We start from the raw sequence: 19,422 nt of genomic DNA, 5'->3' as shown, positions 1-19,422 counted from the left end.
TAATGGGCTTCATTGTGTCTGTCAACAGGCTTGTGGGTGAAGAAGGTAAGAAGTGGGAATTCAAATTCTGATAGGGAGGTTAGGGAGCTTTTTTTTTTTTTTTTTTTTTTTTTTTGGTTAGGGAGCTTTAATCTTGTCTTTATTCTTTTACTCAAAACTTAAAAATATAGCATTTAAAGCATCAGAAATTTCTAGTATCATGGTATGAATCCAAACACAGCCCCTGCTCCCCCAGATGTTGTTCCTCTTAAGAATAGCACTTGAGGGGCACCTGGGTGGCTCAGTCAGTTAAGCGTCTTTTGCTTGGGTCATGATCCCAGAGTCCTGAGACGGAGCCCCAACATCTGGCTCCCTGCTCAGCCAGCAATCTGCTTCTCCCTTTCCCTCTGCTTGTGCTCTCACACTGTCTCTCAAATGGATAAAATCTTTAAAAAAAAGGCACTTGAGATGCAATCAAAAACAGTGCCAATATACAACATATGTCCTTAATAGACATTATAGCAGGGGAAATGATAAAAGCACACCTATGTAGCATCTGTCATGTGCCAGGCTTGATTTAGTCAATTTACACACGTTAACTCATTTAGTCCTGCCAACCCACTAGGAGGTGAATTCTATATATTTATCCCATTACCCGGTAGGGAAATGGGGGCACAGATGAGTAAAAAATAATTTGCCCAAGATTCATATAGAACTGGTTAGAGGTAGAGTCAGAGTTTATAACCCAGCAGCCTGGCCTCAGAATTCCCTCTTAACTACCAGTAGACTAGACCATTTTGCTCATGGTTTCAAAATTCTTTCAACTGTGAAATAAGGGTACCCTGTCCAGTAACTTATAATATAGTTCTTATAATTTCAAAATACCTCACCATAGGGGAATCATTAGTCCTAAGTATTACCACAAAAAGCTGGACATATGAAAACAGCTACCTAGGGGCAACAAAAGCAAGAATAGCTCATCTCTGAATATTAAATCTGTTGTACTTCAGCGATATAATTTTTATCTATAATTCTGTCTGGCTATAGAATAACTTCATAATCTAAAATAGAAAGCATTGGGGAAATATTGTATAAAGAAGTATTTGAGTTACGGGGAACACAAAATGCTGTATGAGTTTTCAATTCTAAGTTTTAAACATACTTTGAAAGTTTTTGATGTCTATCGAAATTTGGCATTTAACCAATTTTTTTCCAGTTATATTGTTATAGTTGACATATAACATTGTGTAAGTTTAAGGTGTACAATGTCATGACTTGATACATGTATACACTGTGAAATGATTACCACAATAAAGTTAATATCTCACTTCATAGTTTTAAAATTTTGTTATGATGAAAACTTAAGATTTACTTAGTAACTTTCAAACATACAACAGACATATATAGATCAATGGAACAATTTAGAGCCCAGAAATAAACTCATGCCTTTATTATGCTAAGGTATTCCTTCTTTATCTAACTTGAGAATTTTTTTTTAATCATGAATAGATACTGTATTTTGTCAAATGCTCTTTCTGTATCTATTTAGATAATCACAGGATTTATATTTTTCAATTAATGTGATGCATCACATTTATTCACTTGCATATGTTGAACCATCCTTACATGCCAGAGATGACTCCCACTCTATCATAGCATATGGTCTTTTTAATGTACTCTTGGTTTGATAATATATGTATTTTTTAATATTTACTTTTATTTATTATTTATGATAGACATAGAGAGAGAGAGAGGCAGAGACATAGGAGGAGGGAGAAGCAGGCTCCATGCCAGGAGCCTGACGCGGGACTCAATCCTGGGACTCCAGCATCGCGCCCTGGGCCAAAGGCAGGTGCTAAACCACTGAGCCACCCAGAGATCCCCGATAATATTTTTTTTTGAAAAATTTTGCATCTGTATTTATCAGGTGTTGGCCTATGGTTTTTCTTTTCTTGCAGAGTCCTTATCTGGCTTTTTTTTTTTTTTTTTAGATTTATATTTATTTGAGAGACAGCAAAAGCAACTGGACACAAATGAATGGGGGAAGAGGCAAGGGGAGAGGGAGAAGCAGGTTCCCTGCTGATACAGGGCTCAATCCCAGGACCCTGAGATCTTGACCTGAGCTGAAGGTTGTTGTTTAAGCTACCCAGGTGCCTCCTTATCTGGGTTTCTTAACAGGGTAATGCTGGCTTTGTGAAAATAAGCTTGGGAGTGTTCCCTCCTTTTCTACTTTTTGGGAGAGTTTGGGAGAGTTTGAGAAGACTTATTTTTGTGGCCTACCATATTACCTATTCTGGAATATTTTTCTTGTGTGACTGAGAAGAATGTATATATTTTTTCTGTTGTTGAAGGAACTTTACTGTGTATGTCTGTTAGATCCATTTTATCTATAGCATTGTTTAAATCTCACTCTTTTCTTTTTTGTTTTTTATTTTTTCTTTTTTTTTTTAAATCTCACTCTTTTCTTATCCTTTGGATGATCTACCCATTGATAGGAGTGACGTATTAAAGTCCCCTACTATCATTATATTGTTGTTTATTTTTCCTTTTAGTTACTGTCTTATATATTTAGATGCTCTGTTATTGGATGCATAAATATTTACAACTGATACAGCTTATTGATGGACTGACCCTTTTATCATTATATAATTAGTTCTGTCTCTTTTGGAGATTTTTAGCTTAAAACCTATTTTTTTCCTGATATAACTATACCTATTCCTGATTTCTATAAGTTACCATTTGATTGAAATACCTTTTTCTATCCCTTTACCCAGTCTACGCTGCTTTTATTTTTTTATTATTATTATTATTTTTTTATGCTGCTTTTAGAGCTAAAGTCTCTTTTAGGTAGTATATTGCTTGGATCTATATTTCACCCATTCTGTGGTTTGAATGAAGAATTTAATCCGTTTACATTTAAAGGAATTACTGATAGATAAGGAATTACTATTGTCATTTTGTTGCTTTCTGAGTGTTTTGTAGATCATATGTTCCTTGCTTATTATAACTTGCAGTCATATTTTATGATGTGATGAGTTTTTGTAGTGGTATGCTTTGACTCCTTCATCATAATCTTTTCTGTAATTAGTATGCTTTTTCCTTGGTGGTTACCGTGAAGCTTACATAAAATGTGATATATTTGTAACAACCTAATAATTTAAGTTGATAACTTTGATAGCATACCTAAACCCTACATTTTTATTCCAATCCTAGCCCCAACTTTAAGTTATTGATGTTAATTTTAACATCTTTTACATTGTGTATCCAATAACAAATTAGCATAGTTATGGTTATTTTTAATGTTTGGTTTTGTAAATGAATTAGGAAGCACCATTACAGTATTAGTGAATCTGACTGACAATTTATTTACCACTGAGTTTTATACCTAACGTTCATAAGGTTTTTATGATGTTAATGGTTTCATTCTTCCACTTGACAAATTCCCTTTAGCATTTACTTTAAGGCTGGTCTAGTGGTGATAAACTTAATTAGCTTTTTATGTTTTATTAGAAGTGTTTCATCAGATGTCAGGAATTCATCAGGCTCATATAATACCCAGTGCTCATTACATCACATGCTCTCCTTAATGTCCATCACCCAATTACTCCATCCCTCAACCCCCCCTCCCCTCCAGCACCCCTCAGTGTCCTATGATTAAAAGTCTCTATGGTTTGTCTCCCTCTCTGCTTTCCCTATGATCCTGTTTTGCTTCTTAAATTCCACATATAAGTGAGATCATACTAGAGGGTATTATGCTAAGCGAAATAAGTCAATCAGAGAAAGACATTTTAATTTTAGTTTTATTTCTCTTTTCTTGGGTTAGTCTAGCTAAAGGCTTGTTAATTTTATCTTTACAAAGAACCAACTCCTAATCTCTTTGACCTTTTTAGTCTTTATTTCATTTATTTCTGCTCTGATTTTTATTTCTTCCCTTCTGCCAACTTTGGGCTTCATTTACTCTTCGCTTTCTAGTTCCTAGAGGTATAAAGTTGTCTATTTGAAATCTTTTTGTTTCTTAGACACTTAATGATATGAATCCCTCTATTTTTGCTCTATCCCCTAAGTTTTGGTATATTGTTTTTCCATCTTCAACTGTCTCAAAATATTTTTAAATTTCCTGACTTGTTTTTTGACCTACTAGTTGCTTAAGAGCATGTGGTTTCATTACACACATTTGTGAATTTTCCATTTTTTTTTTCTTGTAATTAGTTTCAGGTCATTGTGTTTGGGGAAGTTGGCCTGACCTTTCAATCTTAATTTATTAAGACTTGTTTCATGGCTACTATAAGATCTAACCTGGAAAATGTTCCATGTGAGCTTAAAAATGTGTATTGTTACTTTTGGATAGAATGTTCTATTTATGTTAATTCCATCTTATCTAATGTATTGTTTCAGGCCAGTGTTTCCTTGAAGTTTTCTGTCTTTAGGCACATGATCTTCTGATGTAAGTGGGGTATTAAACTTCCTTACTTCCTTGATGAGCACTGGGTGTAAGTGTTGAATACTAAACTGTATACCTGAAACTAATACAGTGTATGTTAACTAACGAATTTAAATAAACTAAAAAAAGAGTTCCCTACTATTATTGTATTACTATTTCTTCCTTTCGGTTTGCCAGAATTTGCTTTATGTATTTAAGTACATTTATCTTGCATTCATAAGTATTTGTTAATGTTATATATTCTTACTGGATCACTCCTTTATCACTATGTAATGACCTTTGTTTCTTATTACCACTTTTGTCTCATATAGCTAGCCACGCTTTCTATTGATTCTCATTTGTATGAAATACCTTTTACCATTCCTATACTTTCAGTCTGTTTCCTTATATCTGAAGGGAGTCTTCAGTAGGCAGCATATAGATGGTTTTTTTTTAATCCATTCATCACTTTTGATGGGAGAATTTAGTCCATTTCCATTTAATTATTGATAGGTATGTATGTATTTGCATTCTGTCAATTATTTTCTGAGTGTTCTGTAGTTCTTCTATTCCTTATGGTCTTCCTTTGTGATGTGATGTTTTCTTAGTGGTATGCTCAGACTGATTTATTTACTTTTTTAGTTTCAGGTATACAACATAGTGGTTTAATAGTTATTTACATTCCAAAATGCAAGCCAACCTTATGTCACCATACAAAGTTATCACAGTATTATGGACTATATTCCCTTTGCTATACTTTAAATATCTATGATTTAGTTATTTTGTAATTGGCAGTTTGTATCTCTTAATCCCCTTCACCTATTTCCCCAACTCTTTCCCCTCTGACAATCAGCAGTATGCTCTCTTTGAGTCTGTTTTTAGATTCCATATGTAAGTGAAATCATACAATATCTGTCTTTCTCTGACTTACTTCACTCAGAATACCCTCTAGGCCTATCCATGTTGTAGCAAATTGGAAGATTCCATTCTTTATTGCTGAATAATATTCCACTGTGTATGTATGTATATGTGTGTATACAAACACAAATACATGTGCACACATAGCACATCTTTAGCTACTCATCTATTGATGGACTCCTAGATTGTTTTCATATCTTGGCTATTGCAAATAATGATGCAAGAAACATAAGGGCGTATATATATTTTTGAATGTTTTCATTTTGTTTATGTAAATACCAGAAGTGACACTTTTATACTGTATGATATTTCTATTTTTAAGTTTTTGAGGAACCACCATACAGTTTTCCATAGTGGAAGGAAAACATTCCCAGCAATAGTGCATGAAGGTTGTGCTCAATTTAATTTTAGATTTCCAGCCCCTAGAACTGAGAACATTAATTTTTTTAAAATTTGTGTTCCAAGCCCAATTTCTGATATTTTGTTGTGGCAGCTCAAACAGAGCAATATACTGTTCAAGCAAAGCTAATTATCAGCAGAGAGGCTAATGCCTAAAATCGTCATGCCCTTACTTCTGCCATATTTAATTTCTATTACTTTACCTGTTTGTAGTATAGTAATTGTGATGCTACTAGTGCTGGGCATATATTTTAAATGATTACATTTTAATATAATTCTACTTCTTACAAACATTTATGAAATGAATATGGAATATGGCTTCCAAAGACCCATTCCCACAGTAAAATGCCTAACTTTTCAGGCAACCATCTAAGAACATGAAAGGTGCCTGGGTAGCTCAGTTGGTTAAGCATCTGACTTTAGGTTTTGGCTCAGTTTGTGATCTCTGGGTCTTGAGATCAAGCCATGCATCAGTTTCCATGCTCGGCTCTGAGCCTGCAGGAGATTCTTTCCCCTCATCCCTCTCCCTCCCCTGCTTGTGTGTACACTTGCTGTCTAAAAGAAATCTTAAAAAAAAAAAAAAAAAAAAAACATGATACAAGTTGTTTCTCTATTATTCCAGAGATAAGATAAATTGATCTTTAGGTATTTGAAGTATAAAGTCTTTTTTTTTTTTTTTGAAGATTTTATTTATTTACTTATTCATGAGAGAGACACAGAGGCAGAGACATAGGCAGAGGGAAAAGCAGGCTCCTTACAGGGAACCTGATGTGGGACTCAATCCTGGAATCCCGGGATCATGCCCTAGCCAAAGGCAGATGCTCAAAAACTGAGCCACCCAGGCATCCTGAAGTTTAAAGTCTTATATGTTCTTAAAAGCTATACTTTTATTCCTAGTATCAATATGCAATGAAACAATTTAAGAAGTGTTGCTAGAGATAGCAATACTATAGTAAACTGGAGGTACTTCAAAGTAAAGAACTATACAAATCTGTAAATTTGTTACTCGACCTGTTGAAGTTCTTGCTCTCTTTGCTGATGTCTCATTTCCATCTGTTTAATTTTCTTTTCTAAGCCCATGAAATGTTTCATCTCTGGTGTATGGTTTTCTCTGGCTTCTCTTAATTCTTCTAGAAGTTTTGTAATCTAAAATTGAGGTATAAAATAAATGAAAAACTGGTAACAAGAAAATTTTTTTACCAGGTAGTCTTAAGAATGTTCACTATATTTTCTTTGTATAAAATTTCTCTCAAGAGGCTTAAGAAAGATATCTGGAGTTGTTAGAATAATGAATAGCTTGTATTTTTTATGCCTAGAAAATTTTTATTTTTTATAACAGAAGGCTCATCCTTGGTCTGAAATGACCTCATATTCCAAAAGGTTCCAGATGATTGGACCACCATCTCCCATGTTGCCAGTCTGATTAAAGCATTCAAAATGAAGGAGAGCACTGTCATTGGTATATTCAGCTTTACTAACACAGTGTCAATGTATTTAACGTGGTTGATTGATCTTAGGATTGAATAATATATTTAAAGCACCCTACACAGTACAGCACCTACACAGAAAGAGTTCAGTAAATATGGATCCTCCTTTTGTCAGTTCCCTATAATTCTCTTCTGGCTCTTATCATTTTATAATTTATAATAATTCCATAAGTAAATTTATGCTTATAAAAAAGGCAATATATTGAAATCTTTCTGTGCTGGCTGTTGTCTTAGGTCCTGAAGATATAGAGATGAAAAACCTAGTCCATCCTCATGGAGGTTATGGTCTAGTGTAGTACCTCTTTTTTCATACTACGGTCCACAGAGAAGATGATAATATTTTCATAGTGTCAGTATGTAAAATAGAGGGGAATCTAAGCAATCTTTAAATTGGGCTTGGTAAAACAAATGCATTTTTTTATAACCTAGAATTATAATTTGCTAATTGTTAGTATCAAAAGACAATAATTAACAAGCAAGTGAAAATGGCTAAAATTAACAAATTCAATCATGTTTCCCATGGAAACAGTACCTAGCAAGAACACTGATAATACTACAATAAATCCAAAAAACAAAACTCAAAAACAAAACATACTCTTCTTCCTAAGTTAGTTTTAAAAATGTGAAAATACAAGCAAATTAAATCACGTGCAAATATAAGTAAATCTAAGTATTTAAATATGGGATATCCCTGATGATATCATCAGTGACCAAAGAAATTTGCAGACTTTAATTGGGATGCCTTGCAGAAAGGTCAAGGAGAGAGGCTCTATAGAACATGCTGTAGTGATGAGTACTAGGCATAAAATCTTATCCATCAAAAACAATGATTGCTAAAAATTATAAAACAAAAACTAATGATTGCTGAACTAAGAAAGTTGTAAGAGGCACTTCAACTTCTATAAACTTTTCAATGACTGAAAAATGATTTTGAGTTTGTAGTAAGACAACCTTTTCAGTCATCGCTATCTTATGATCCACGAATAATCCATTCCTGGTATAACAGCTGGGAAATTCTGGTTTAGTCAAAGTAGTCAGGTGAATGAGAATTCTAATACGATATGTTGTAATGGAGAGATAACCAAGTAGGTGATAAGTAGGTAATACCTAACTGGAAGTGGAGTTAAGTTGTAGATTCTTATCCTGACGCAGCTGTGGTTGAATAAAGTCTTAAAGGACAAGTAGTAGAGTCATAAATGATCATGTGCTAGCTGCTATACTAAGTACTTTACAGATATTGCCTCAGTTTGAGCCTTACACTTGTTTACATTTCTGATTCCCCAAATAAAATGTAAGCTCCATAAGGCCAGGGATTTGTCTATTTTGTTCTCAGTATTCCTAGTACATATGTGCATAGCAGAGATAAATGTTTAATAATTATTCATTAATTAATGAACTCACCAATGATTAAACATTAGTTTATAAATTATGTAAATTCAGAAATGTGTACTTAGACAAAAAGTAGGAAAAATTTCCCTTCATCTATGCCTACTTAAAAGTACCTTTAAGAGTACACTTGAAGTGAATGTATATATTTTTAAATCCTTGTATTTTAGTGAATTTATCCTATGGAAGTAAGTGGATACATAAGCAAAAGTGCATGATCAAAAATTATTCCTGCTTTTTGAATGCTATTAAAAAAACTGGTAACTACCTGAATGTCCAAAAATAGGGCACTGGTAAAATAGTAATTAAGAGCCTGGAACCTAGAGTGAGGTTTTGGGTTCTAATGCTGGTACTTTTTACATGTTGCTTGAGAACCTCTGACAAGTTACTTCATTTTTCTTAGCATCAGTTTCTTCATCTAAAATGGGGACAATAGTACCTGCCCTTTTGGGCTATGGTGAAAACCACACAGAGCACTTGTCAGTGCTTAGTTCATACTTAAAATGATGTTTAGTACATACTAAATATTGATGGTTATCATTTATTTTGACTATTATGGAGATATATACAGACAGGAAGAGTGATGTCACCAAGGTGGTGACATAAGTAGTTCTTGAGGCTGTTTTTCCTTAAGAACTATTTATGGATTAGATACAACTGAGAGAATCTTATGAGGGTGAGGCTGAAGCAACCCCCTGCATCACAGAGACCAAGACAGATGACATCAGAAGGCTAAGAGGAATGGCCACCTGAAGGCTGCATTGCCTCTCCCTCAGGCCCACGCAGCACAACATGGAGAGGGCTCCCCCTGAACCTACTACCATTTCTCCATGGGAAAAGAAAGCCTAGGTTGGCATCCAGCTCCCCCAGTGTTGTGGGTCACTTTTTGGGAGGCCCAAGGGCCTCACCCTGAGGGGACTGAATTTGATTATGATGGACATGTGGGGAAGGGCTTGTAACAACTGGCACTTAGGTCTTGGCAGACTGAGTTCATACTTGTAGTGCCCAAGGAGTGATCCCAACTAGCAGCTTTGGTCATCTATAGATCCAAGTTTGTGGTGAAATCTGACCAGGGAACTCAGTGGATCTGGTCAGATCTGTGTGACTGAGGTCCTCAAACAAGAAGATCTGCCAGCCCCGAAGCTGCGACTGCACCCACTCAGGCAGAAAAGCTAAGTCATACTTTGGCCTACTGCTGAGTGAATACTGCAATGCCGCCTGACTAGAAAGCCCAAGTAGAACACCTGAAAAGCTGGGTAGCCCAGCAACACTAGAGCAGAGTCTGGCAGTTAAAGTTGATTAGACTGAAATGCAATGGTATATTCAGCCAGGGAACTTGGAGTGCTATCCTAGAGCCTTGCTTAGAGAGCAGGGAACCAAGCCAAAATTTTTATTCAACTATATTCAACCAGTGGTACCTACTTTACCCCTGACCTCAGACATTGGGCAGTAGCCTTGGCCATAAACAGACCCTAAGAGCAAGCGCCACCTGCCCAAGGACATCACCACTAGACACATCCAGAAACCCAAACTGAACTGACTGGTGAAAGCTGTTCCTACCAAAGTGAACCTATAAAGTCTGGAAGAGGAGACCATTTAGTCAAATATATCAATACCATTCAAAGGAATCAAGGATGAGAACAATCTGGTAAACATGACATCACCAAAGAAAACTAAGAAACAGATATCTATGAAATCTATGACCAAAGAATTCAGAATAATCCTCTCTGATAACTTGTCTGTGTTCTTGTAGTTCTCTAAACAAAATTAAGAAAACATAGACATAAAAACCATAAAAAACTCCACAAACTCCTAAAACAGAAATCTCAGAGCTGAAAAATACAAGGACTATACAGAGAGTGTCAATAGCAGACTCAACTATGCAGAAGAAAACCAGTGATTCAGAAGACTGGTCCTTTAAAATTAAACAGAAGAACAAAAAAAGAATGAAAAAGCCTACAAGACTTATGAGACACAATCAAAACAAACAATATCTGCATTGGGGTAATTTCATAATAAGAGAAGAGGACAGAATATATTTAAAGCAATAATGGCTGAAACTTCCTCAACTTGAGAAAGATGGAAACAAAGATCCATGAGGCCCAGGGCATCCCAAATAAGTTGAGCCAGAATAATGCTATACCAAGACACATTATAATGGTCAAAAGTCAAAACAAGGAATTTTGAAAGCAGCAAGAGAAAAGAAATTACATTCAAAGGAATGTATGTCCTTAAGATCACTGGAGGATTTCTTGACCAAAACATTTCAAAACAGCAGAGAAAAAGATAGATTTTTCAATATTTTGAATATGCCATCAGCCAAGAATTCTAAACTATCAAAACTGTTCTTCAGAAATGAAGATTTTAAATCACTTTTTTTTCTATAGAGACTGAATAACAACAAGCAGTCAAAAAAAAAAAAAAAAAAACAACCCAGGATTTGCTACTCTTAAAAAATATGTATTATGCTTTTTCTTGTGGTCAGAAAGGGACAGGGATTTACCCTCCTTTCTTAAACAGAAAAACCAGATGACATCTGAAACAACTGTTTCCAAACTGTAGCTAACAGCACTGTAGGACTGCGATTTCTGAGGGTAGGGGGAACATGCAGCCTGCCCAGAGGCGGTTTCAAAGCCAGTGGAAATGGCAGCCTGAACAATTCCAGGAGCTCCCACAGGGCTGGGAAAATGAACTATTCCCACCAACCTGAGAGAAAATCCTTTTGAGGGCTCTCAGGTTATCAGTAGTGGGAATAAATAAACCCTCTTAAAACAACTGTTATAGGGGGAGGAGCAAGATGGCGGAAGAGTAGGGTCTCCAAATCACCTGTCTCCACCAAACTACCTAGAAAACCTTCAAATTATCCTGAAAATCTATGAATTCGGCCTGAGATTTAAAGAGAGACCAGCTGGAATGCAACAGTGAGAGGAGTTCGCGCTTCTATCAAGGTAGGAAGACGGGGAAAAAGAAATAAAGACACAAAAGGCCTCCAAGGGGGAGGGGCCCGCGAGGAGCCGGGCTGAGGCCGGGGCGAGTGTCCCCAGGACAGGAGAGCCCCGTCCCGGAGACGCAGGAGCTGCACCGACCTTCCCGGGCGGAAAGGGGCTCGCAGGGAGGTGGAGCAGGACCCAGGAGGGCGGGGATGCCCTCGGGCTCCCGGGGACAGTAACAGCAACTGCGCGCCCAGGAGAGTGCGCCGAGCTCCCGAAGGGCTGCAGCGCGCACGGGGGACCCGGCGGGACCGGAGCAGCTCGGAGGGGCTCGGGCGGCGGCTCCGCGGAGGGGGGCTGCGCGGCCCCGGGAGCAGCTCGGAGGGGCTCGGGCAGAGGAAGAGGCTCCGTGCGGAGGGGGCTGCGCGGTTCCAGGAGCAGCTCGGAGGGGCTCGGGCGGCGGCTCCGCGGAGGGGGTTGCGCGGCCCGGGAGCACGAATCCACCAGCGCAGGCTCCGGAGCACAGGGCGCCGGGACACAGGCCAGGATCCCGCCTCCCCCGGGACAGGCAGAGGCCGGGAGGGCCCAGGACACTGAGGACGCTCCTGCCCCAGCTGAGCAGATCAGCGGCCCCGCCCCGGAGCCTCCAGGCCCTGCAGACGGAGTTCCTGCCGGAGCTGAATCCAGGGCTCCAAAGCTGCCCCGCCACTGGGGCTGTTCCTCCTGCGGCCTCACGGGGTAAACAACCCCCACCGAGCCCTGCACCAGGCAGGGGCACAGCAGCTCCCCCAACTGCTAACACCTGAAAATCAGCACAACAGGCCCCTCCCCAGAAGACCAGCTAGACTGACAACTTCCAGGAGAAGCCAAGGGACTTAAAGAACACAGAATCAGAAGATACTCCCCGGTGGTTCTTTTTTTGTTTGTTTTTGTTTTTGTTTTTGTTTTTATTTTGTTTTGCTTTTTGATTTGTTTCCTTCCCCCACCCCCTTTTTTTCTCCTTTCTTTTTCTTTCTCTTTTTCTTCTTTTTTTTTTTTTTTCGTTTTTTTTTTCTTTTTCTTCCCTTTTTTTTTCTCTTTCTCTTTTCTTTCCTTCTTTCTCTCCTCTCTTTTTCTCTTTTTCCCAATACAACTTGCTTTTGGCCACTCTGCACTGAGCAAAATGACTAGAAGGAAAACCTCACCTCAAAAGAAAGAATCAGAAACAGTCCTCTCTCCCACAGAGTTACAAAATCTGGATTACAATTCAATGTCAGAAAGCCAATTCAGAAGCACTATTATACAGCTACTGGTAGCTCTAGAAAAAAGTATAAAGGACTCAAGAGACTTCATGACTGCAGAATTTAGAGCTAATCAGGCAGAAATTAAAAATCAATTGAATGAGATGCAATCCAAACTAGAAGTCCTAACGACGAGGGTTAACGAGGTGGAAGAACGAGTGAGTGACCTAGAAGACAAGTTGATAGCAAAGAGGGAAACTGAGGAAAAAAGAGACAAACAATTAAAAGACCATGAAGATAGATTAAGGGAAATAAACGACAGCCTGAGGAAGAAAAACCTACGTTTAATTGGGGTTCCCGAGGGCGCCGAAAGGGACAGAGGGCCAGAATATGTATTTGAACAAATTCTAGCTGAAAACTTTCCTAATCTGGGAAGGGAAACAGGCATTCAGATCCAGGAAATAGAGAGATCCCCCCCTAAAATCAATAAAAACCGTTCAACACCTCGACATTTAATTGTGAAGCTTGCAAATTCCAAAGATAAGGAGAAGATCCTTAAAGCAGCAAGAGACAAGAAATCCCTGACTTTTATGGGGAGGAGTATTAGGGTAACAGCAGACCTCTCCACAGAGACCTGGCAGGCCAGAAAGGGCTGGCAGGATATATTCAGGGTCCTAAATGAGAAGAACATGCAACCAAGAATACTTTATCCAGCAAGGCTCTCATTCAAAATGGAAGGAGAGATAAAGAGCTTCCAAGACAGGCAGCAACTAAAAGAATATGTGACCTCCAAACCAGCTCTGCAAGAAATTTTAAGGGGGCCTCTTAAAATTCCCCTTTAAGAAGAAGTTCAGTGGAACAGTCCACAAAAACAAAGACTGAATAGATATCATGATGACACTAAACTCATATCTCTCAATAGTAACTCTGAATGTGAACGGGCTTAATGACCCCATCAAAAGGCGCAGGGTTTCAGACTGGATAAAAAAGCAGGACCCATCTATTTGCTGTCTACAAGAGACTCATTTTAGACAGAAGGACACCTACAGCCTGAAAATAAAAGGTTGGAGAACCATTTACCATTCGAATGGTCCTCAAAAGAAAGCAGGGGTAGCCATCCTTATATCAGATAAACTAAAATTTACCCCAAAGACTGTAGTGAGAGATGAAGAGGGACACTATATCATACTTAAAGGATCTATCCAACAAGAGGACTTAACAATCCTCAATATATATGCTCCGAATGTGGGAGCTGCCAAATATATAAATCAATTATTAACCAAAGTGAAGAAATACTTAGATAATAATACACTTATACTTGGTGACTTCAATCTAGCTCTTTCTATACTCAATAGGTCTTCTAAGCAAAACATCTCCAAAGAAACGAGAGCTTTAAATGATACACTGGACCAGATGGATTTCACAGATATCTACAGAACTTTACATCCAAACTCAACTGAATACACATTCTTCTCAAGCGCACATGGAACTTTCTCCAGAATAGACCACATATTGGGTCACAAATCGGGTCTGAACCGATACCAAAAGATTGGGATTGTCCCCTGCATATTCTCGGACCATAATGCCTTGAAATTAGAACTAAATCACAACAAGAAGTTTGGAAGGACCTCAAACACATGGAGGTTAAGGACCATCCTGCTAAAAGATAAAAGGGTCAACCAGGAAATTAAGGAAGAATTAAAAAGATTCATGGAAACTAATGAGAATGAAGATACAACCGTTCAAAATCTTTGGGATGCAGCAAAAGCAGTCCTAAGGGGGAAATACATCGCAATACAAGCATCCATTCAAAAACTGGAAAGAACTCAAATACAAAAGCTAACCTTACACATAAAGGAGCTAGAGAAAAAACAGCAAATAGATCCTACACCCAAGAGAAGAAGGGAGTTAATAAAGATTCGAGCAGAACTCAACGAAATCGAGACCAGAAGAACTGTGGAACAGATCAACAGAACCAGGAGTTGGTTCTTTGAAAGAATTAATAAGATAGATAAACCATTAGCCAGCCTTATTAAAAAGAAGAGAGAGAAGACTCAAATTAATAAAATCATGAATGAGAAAGGAGAGATCACTACCAACACCAAGGAAATACAAACGATTTTAAAAACATATTATGAACAGCTATACGCCAATAAATTAGGCAATCTAGAAGAAATGGACGCATTCCTGGAAAGCCACAAACTACCAAAACTGGAATAGGAAGAAATAGAAAACCTGAACAGGCCAATAACCAGGGAGGAAATTGAAGCAGTCATCAAAAACCTCCCAAGACACAAGAGTCCAGGGCCAGATGGCTTCCCAGGAGAATTTTATCAAACGTTTAAAGAAGAAATCATACCTATTCTCCTAAAGCTGTTTGGAAAGATAGAAAGAGATGGAGTACTTCCAAATTCGTTCTATGAAGCCAGCATCACCTTAATTCCAAAGCCAGACAAAGACCCCGCCAAAAAGGAGAATTACAGACCAATATCCCTGATGAACATGGATGCAAAAATTCTCAACAAGATACTGGCCAATAGGATCCAACAGTACATTAAGAAAATTATTCACCATGACCAAGTAGGATTTATCCCTGGGACACAAGGCTGGTTCAACACCCGTAAAACAATCAATGTGATTCATCATATCAGCAAGAGAAAAACCAAGAACCATATGATCCTCTCATTGGATGCAGAGAAAGCATTTGACAAAATACAGCATCCATTCCTGATTAAAACTCTTCAGAGTGTAGGGATAGAGGGAACATTCCTCGACATCTTAAAAGCCATCTATGAAAAGCCCACAGCAAATATCATTCTCAATGGGGAAGCACTGGGAGCCTTTCCCCTAAGATCAGGAACAAGACAGGGATGTCCACTCTCACCACTGCTATTCAACATAGTACTGGAAGTCCTAGCCTCAGCAATCAGAAAACAAAAAGACATTAAAGGCATTCAAATTGGCAAAGAAGAAGTCAAACTCTCTCTCTTCCCCGATGACATGATACTCTACATAGAAAACCCAAAAGTCTCCACCCCAAGATTGCTAGAACTCATACAGCAATTCGGTAGCGTGGCAGGATACAAAATCAATGCCCAGAAGTCAGTGGCATTTCTATACACTAACAATGAGACTGAAGAAAGAGAAATTAAGGAGTCAATCCCATTTACAATTGCACCCAAAAGCATAAGATACCTAGGAATAAACCTCACCAAAGATGTAAAGGATCTATACCCTCAAAACTATAGAACACTTCTGAAAGAAATTGAGGAAGACACAAAGAGATGGAAAAATATTCCATGCTCATGGATTGGCAGAATTAATATTGTGAAAATGTCAATGTTACCCAGGGCAATATACACGTTTAATGCAATCCCTATCAAAATACCATGGACTTTCTTCAGAGAGTTAGAACAAATTATTTTAAGATTTGTGTGGAATCAGAAAAGACCCCGAATAGCCAGGGGAATTTTAAAAAAGAAAACCATATCTGGGGGCATCACAATGCCAGATTTCAGGTTGTACTACAAAGCTGTGGTCATCAAGACAGTGTGGTACTGGCACAAAAACAGACACATAGATCAGTGGAACAGAATAGAGAATCCAGAAGTGGACCCTGAACTTTATGGGCAACTAATATTCGATAAAGGAGGAAAGACTATCCATTGGAAGAAAGACAGTCTCTTCAATAAATGGTGCTGGGAAAATTGGACATCCACATGCAGAAGAATGAAACTAGACCACTCTCTTTCACCATACACAAAGATAAACTCAAAATGGATGAAAGATCTAAATGTGAGACAAGATTCCATCAAAATCCTAGAGAAGAACACAGGCAACACCCTTTTTGAACTCGGCCATAGTAACTTCTTGCAAGATACATCCACAAAGGCAAAAGAAACAAAAGTAAAAATGAACTATTGGGACTTCATCAAGATAAGAAGCTTTTGCACAGCAAAGGATACAGTCAACAAAACTAAAAGACAACCTACAGAATGGGAGAAGATATTTGCAAATGACATATCAGATAAAGGGCTAGTTTCCAAGATCTATAAAGAACTTATTAAACTCAACACCAAAGAAACAAACAATCCAATCATGAAATGGGCAAAAGACATGAACAGAAATCTCACAGAGGAAGACATAGACATGGCCAACATGCATATGAGAAAATGCTCTGCATCACTTGCCATCAGGGAAATACAAATCAAAACCACAATGAGATACCACCTCACACCAGTGAGAATGGGGCAAATTAACAAGGCAGGAAACAACAAATGTTGGAGAGGATGCGGAGAAAAGGGAACCCTCCTACACTGTTGGTGGGAATGTGAACTGGTGCAGCCACTCTGGAAAACTGTGTGGAGGTTCCTCAAACAGTTAAAAATATACCTGCCCTACGACCCAGCAATTGCACTGTTGGGGATTTACCCCAAAGATACAAATGCAATGAAACGCCGGGACACCTGCACCCCGATGTTTCTAGCAGCAATGGCCACTATAGCCAAACTGTGGAAGGAGCCTCGGTGTCCAACGAAAGATGAATGGATAAAGAAGATGTGGTTTATGTATACAATGGAATATTACTCAGCTATTAGAAATGACAAATACCCACCATTTGCTTCAACGTGGATGGAACTGGAGGGTATTATGCTGAGTGAAGTAAGTCAGTCGGAGAAGGACAAACGTTATATGTTCTCATTCATTTGGGGAATATAAATAATAGTGAAAGGGAAAATAAGGGAAGGGAGAAGAAATGTGTGGGAAATATCAGAAAGGGAGACAGAACGTAAAGACTGCTAACTCTGGGAAACGAACTAGGGGTGGTAGAAGGGGAGGAGGGCGGGGGGTGGGAGTGAATGGGTGACGGGCACTGGGTGTTATTCTGTATGTTAGTAAATTGAACACCAATAAAAAAAAAAACTGTCTTTGTTCATAAAAAAAAAAATAAAAATAAAAATTTCATTTATTTTGATTCTAAAAAAAAAAAAAACAACTGTTATAAATGTACTGTACATTAAAAGGCAGATGGCAATTATTTTATTCAAAAAATGGAGTTTTACTCAATTTTCCAGTAAACAGGCTTGAAAATCATGTGTTGCAGCTTTTCTAATTTGAAAACAGTTTAGCTATTCTTAACCTAAGAACACTGTAACTTGACTAAAACTGACCTTTATCAGAACATATTTCCTTTTATTGCTTCTCCCCCAAATTTTACTTCAGGTCTGTGAAGTTCTGTTAACTTACAACTTATAGAACAAAGTTTATGTGATCTTAACCATTGAAAAGAATGCAAATATGCTGCACTATAAGCCCTTCAATTATTGAAACAAGACTTTTTAAATTGATAATTACATAATTGTGGAGTGTTTTTACATTAATCTTTTTTGTAATGCAATTAATTGTATGTTCTGCTTGTACGATTTAATAAATTCTTGAATAATAAAAAATGGTGTGTATGCTTCAAAGAACAGAATGTACAGGGTTTTTTTTTTTTACACTTTCTAGAATCAAAAGGATCTTAGAGTAATAAAAAATGGTGAGTTTCCAGAAAGATCTGTTTCTTCAACATCAAATATATAAGAAACTTAATATCTGAGAGTTCCACCTGGGGAAAGCAGACTTAAAATAAACAAATTATTAATATTTGTTTGACATGTGATAGATATTTTCAGGTTCTTTCTACTCGTAAATTTGTTAAAATATTTACATAAAAATAAGAATATGATTGAAATGGCTAAGAAAAGCTTATGTTCAATATTTTTATTTCTTACCTCTTTCTGTAGGATTTCTTCTCGAACTTGAGAAACTACAAGAGACTCCTGTTTACCCTGTAGTTCATCAACTTGATTTTGGAAATGTTTTAGAAGTACCTAGGAAATTATGTTAGAAGTCAAGAGACTTCGCTGAGTCAAGAGAGCTCTTCCTTAAACATTACTTGAAAAATATGAGAAAACCAACTAATGACTTTTGTTTGCAAAAAGAAAAATTCCTAATATTTTAAAATTACCAAAGTTTAACATAGAAATAAATTGCCACAGGAATTAAGTTCATTGGATTAATTAAGTTCATTGAATACATACAGCATCATACATATTACAAATTAATGGCTATATAACTAGTGGCTTCTTTATCTCTAGTACTTTTCTCCTGAAGGCCTGAAAAGCACCTTTTAAAATAAACCTTTATTATAAAGTCTGAGTATTTTGAAGAAAGTAGCTAATATGTCTTTATTATTTTGTGATTAAGTAGGATAATAGTTTTTATTAAAGAGCTGACAAAGACAGCATAAGCCTATCAATAAGTATGAAATAAATATCACACATTTTTGGCAAACTGAAAGACATCAATACTTCATCATCAAGCAACTGAAAACTTAGGAAAAATGTGTAGCTCTTATCTCTAATGCTTTATTTTTATTGTTTCTCCCATCAGACTACACTGACTTCCATTTAACTCATAATTTACAATATTACATTTAGAACACTGGGAAAGTAACATTTATGGCACTATGGCACAAGGAGGACACTACTTTTCTCACCTCTCACAACTATGTACTACTTTTCTCACCTCTCACAACTATGTAATAACTTGATATAATGTTTATACTGCCCATGACACCCTACTCCTATGGGGGGGAAAAAGCCAGAAAAGTTATCAACTGCTGTACCAGGATTACTTTT

At 37.4% G+C, this 19,422-nt stretch overlaps 1 protein-coding gene across 9 annotated transcripts in view; it reads right to left on the bottom strand.

The window, feature by feature from the left end:
- The window catches only part of CEP162 (centrosomal protein 162), a 97,668-nt gene that overhangs the window by 1,669 nt on the left and 76,577 nt on the right, over nt 1–19,422 (bottom strand). For all 9 annotated transcript variants that reach the window (XM_072832171.1, XM_072832174.1, XM_072832175.1 and 6 more), the window contains 2 exons: nt 18,514–18,612; nt 6,728–6,862 (listed from right to left, as the gene is read on the bottom strand). In XM_072832171.1, coding sequence (XP_072688272.1) covers nt 6,728–6,862; nt 18,514–18,612 — 234 coding nt within the window. The remainder of the gene's footprint in view (nt 1–6,727; nt 6,863–18,513; nt 18,613–19,422) is intronic.

This window comes from Canis lupus, chromosome 7, assembly GCF_048164855.1.
Source record: "Canis lupus baileyi chromosome 7, mCanLup2.hap1, whole genome shotgun sequence".
NCBI classification, from domain to species: domain Eukaryota; kingdom Metazoa; phylum Chordata; class Mammalia; order Carnivora; family Canidae; genus Canis; species Canis lupus.
Note: the sequence above shows the minus strand (reverse complement) of the source record. Positions and strands in the feature narration are given on the sequence as shown.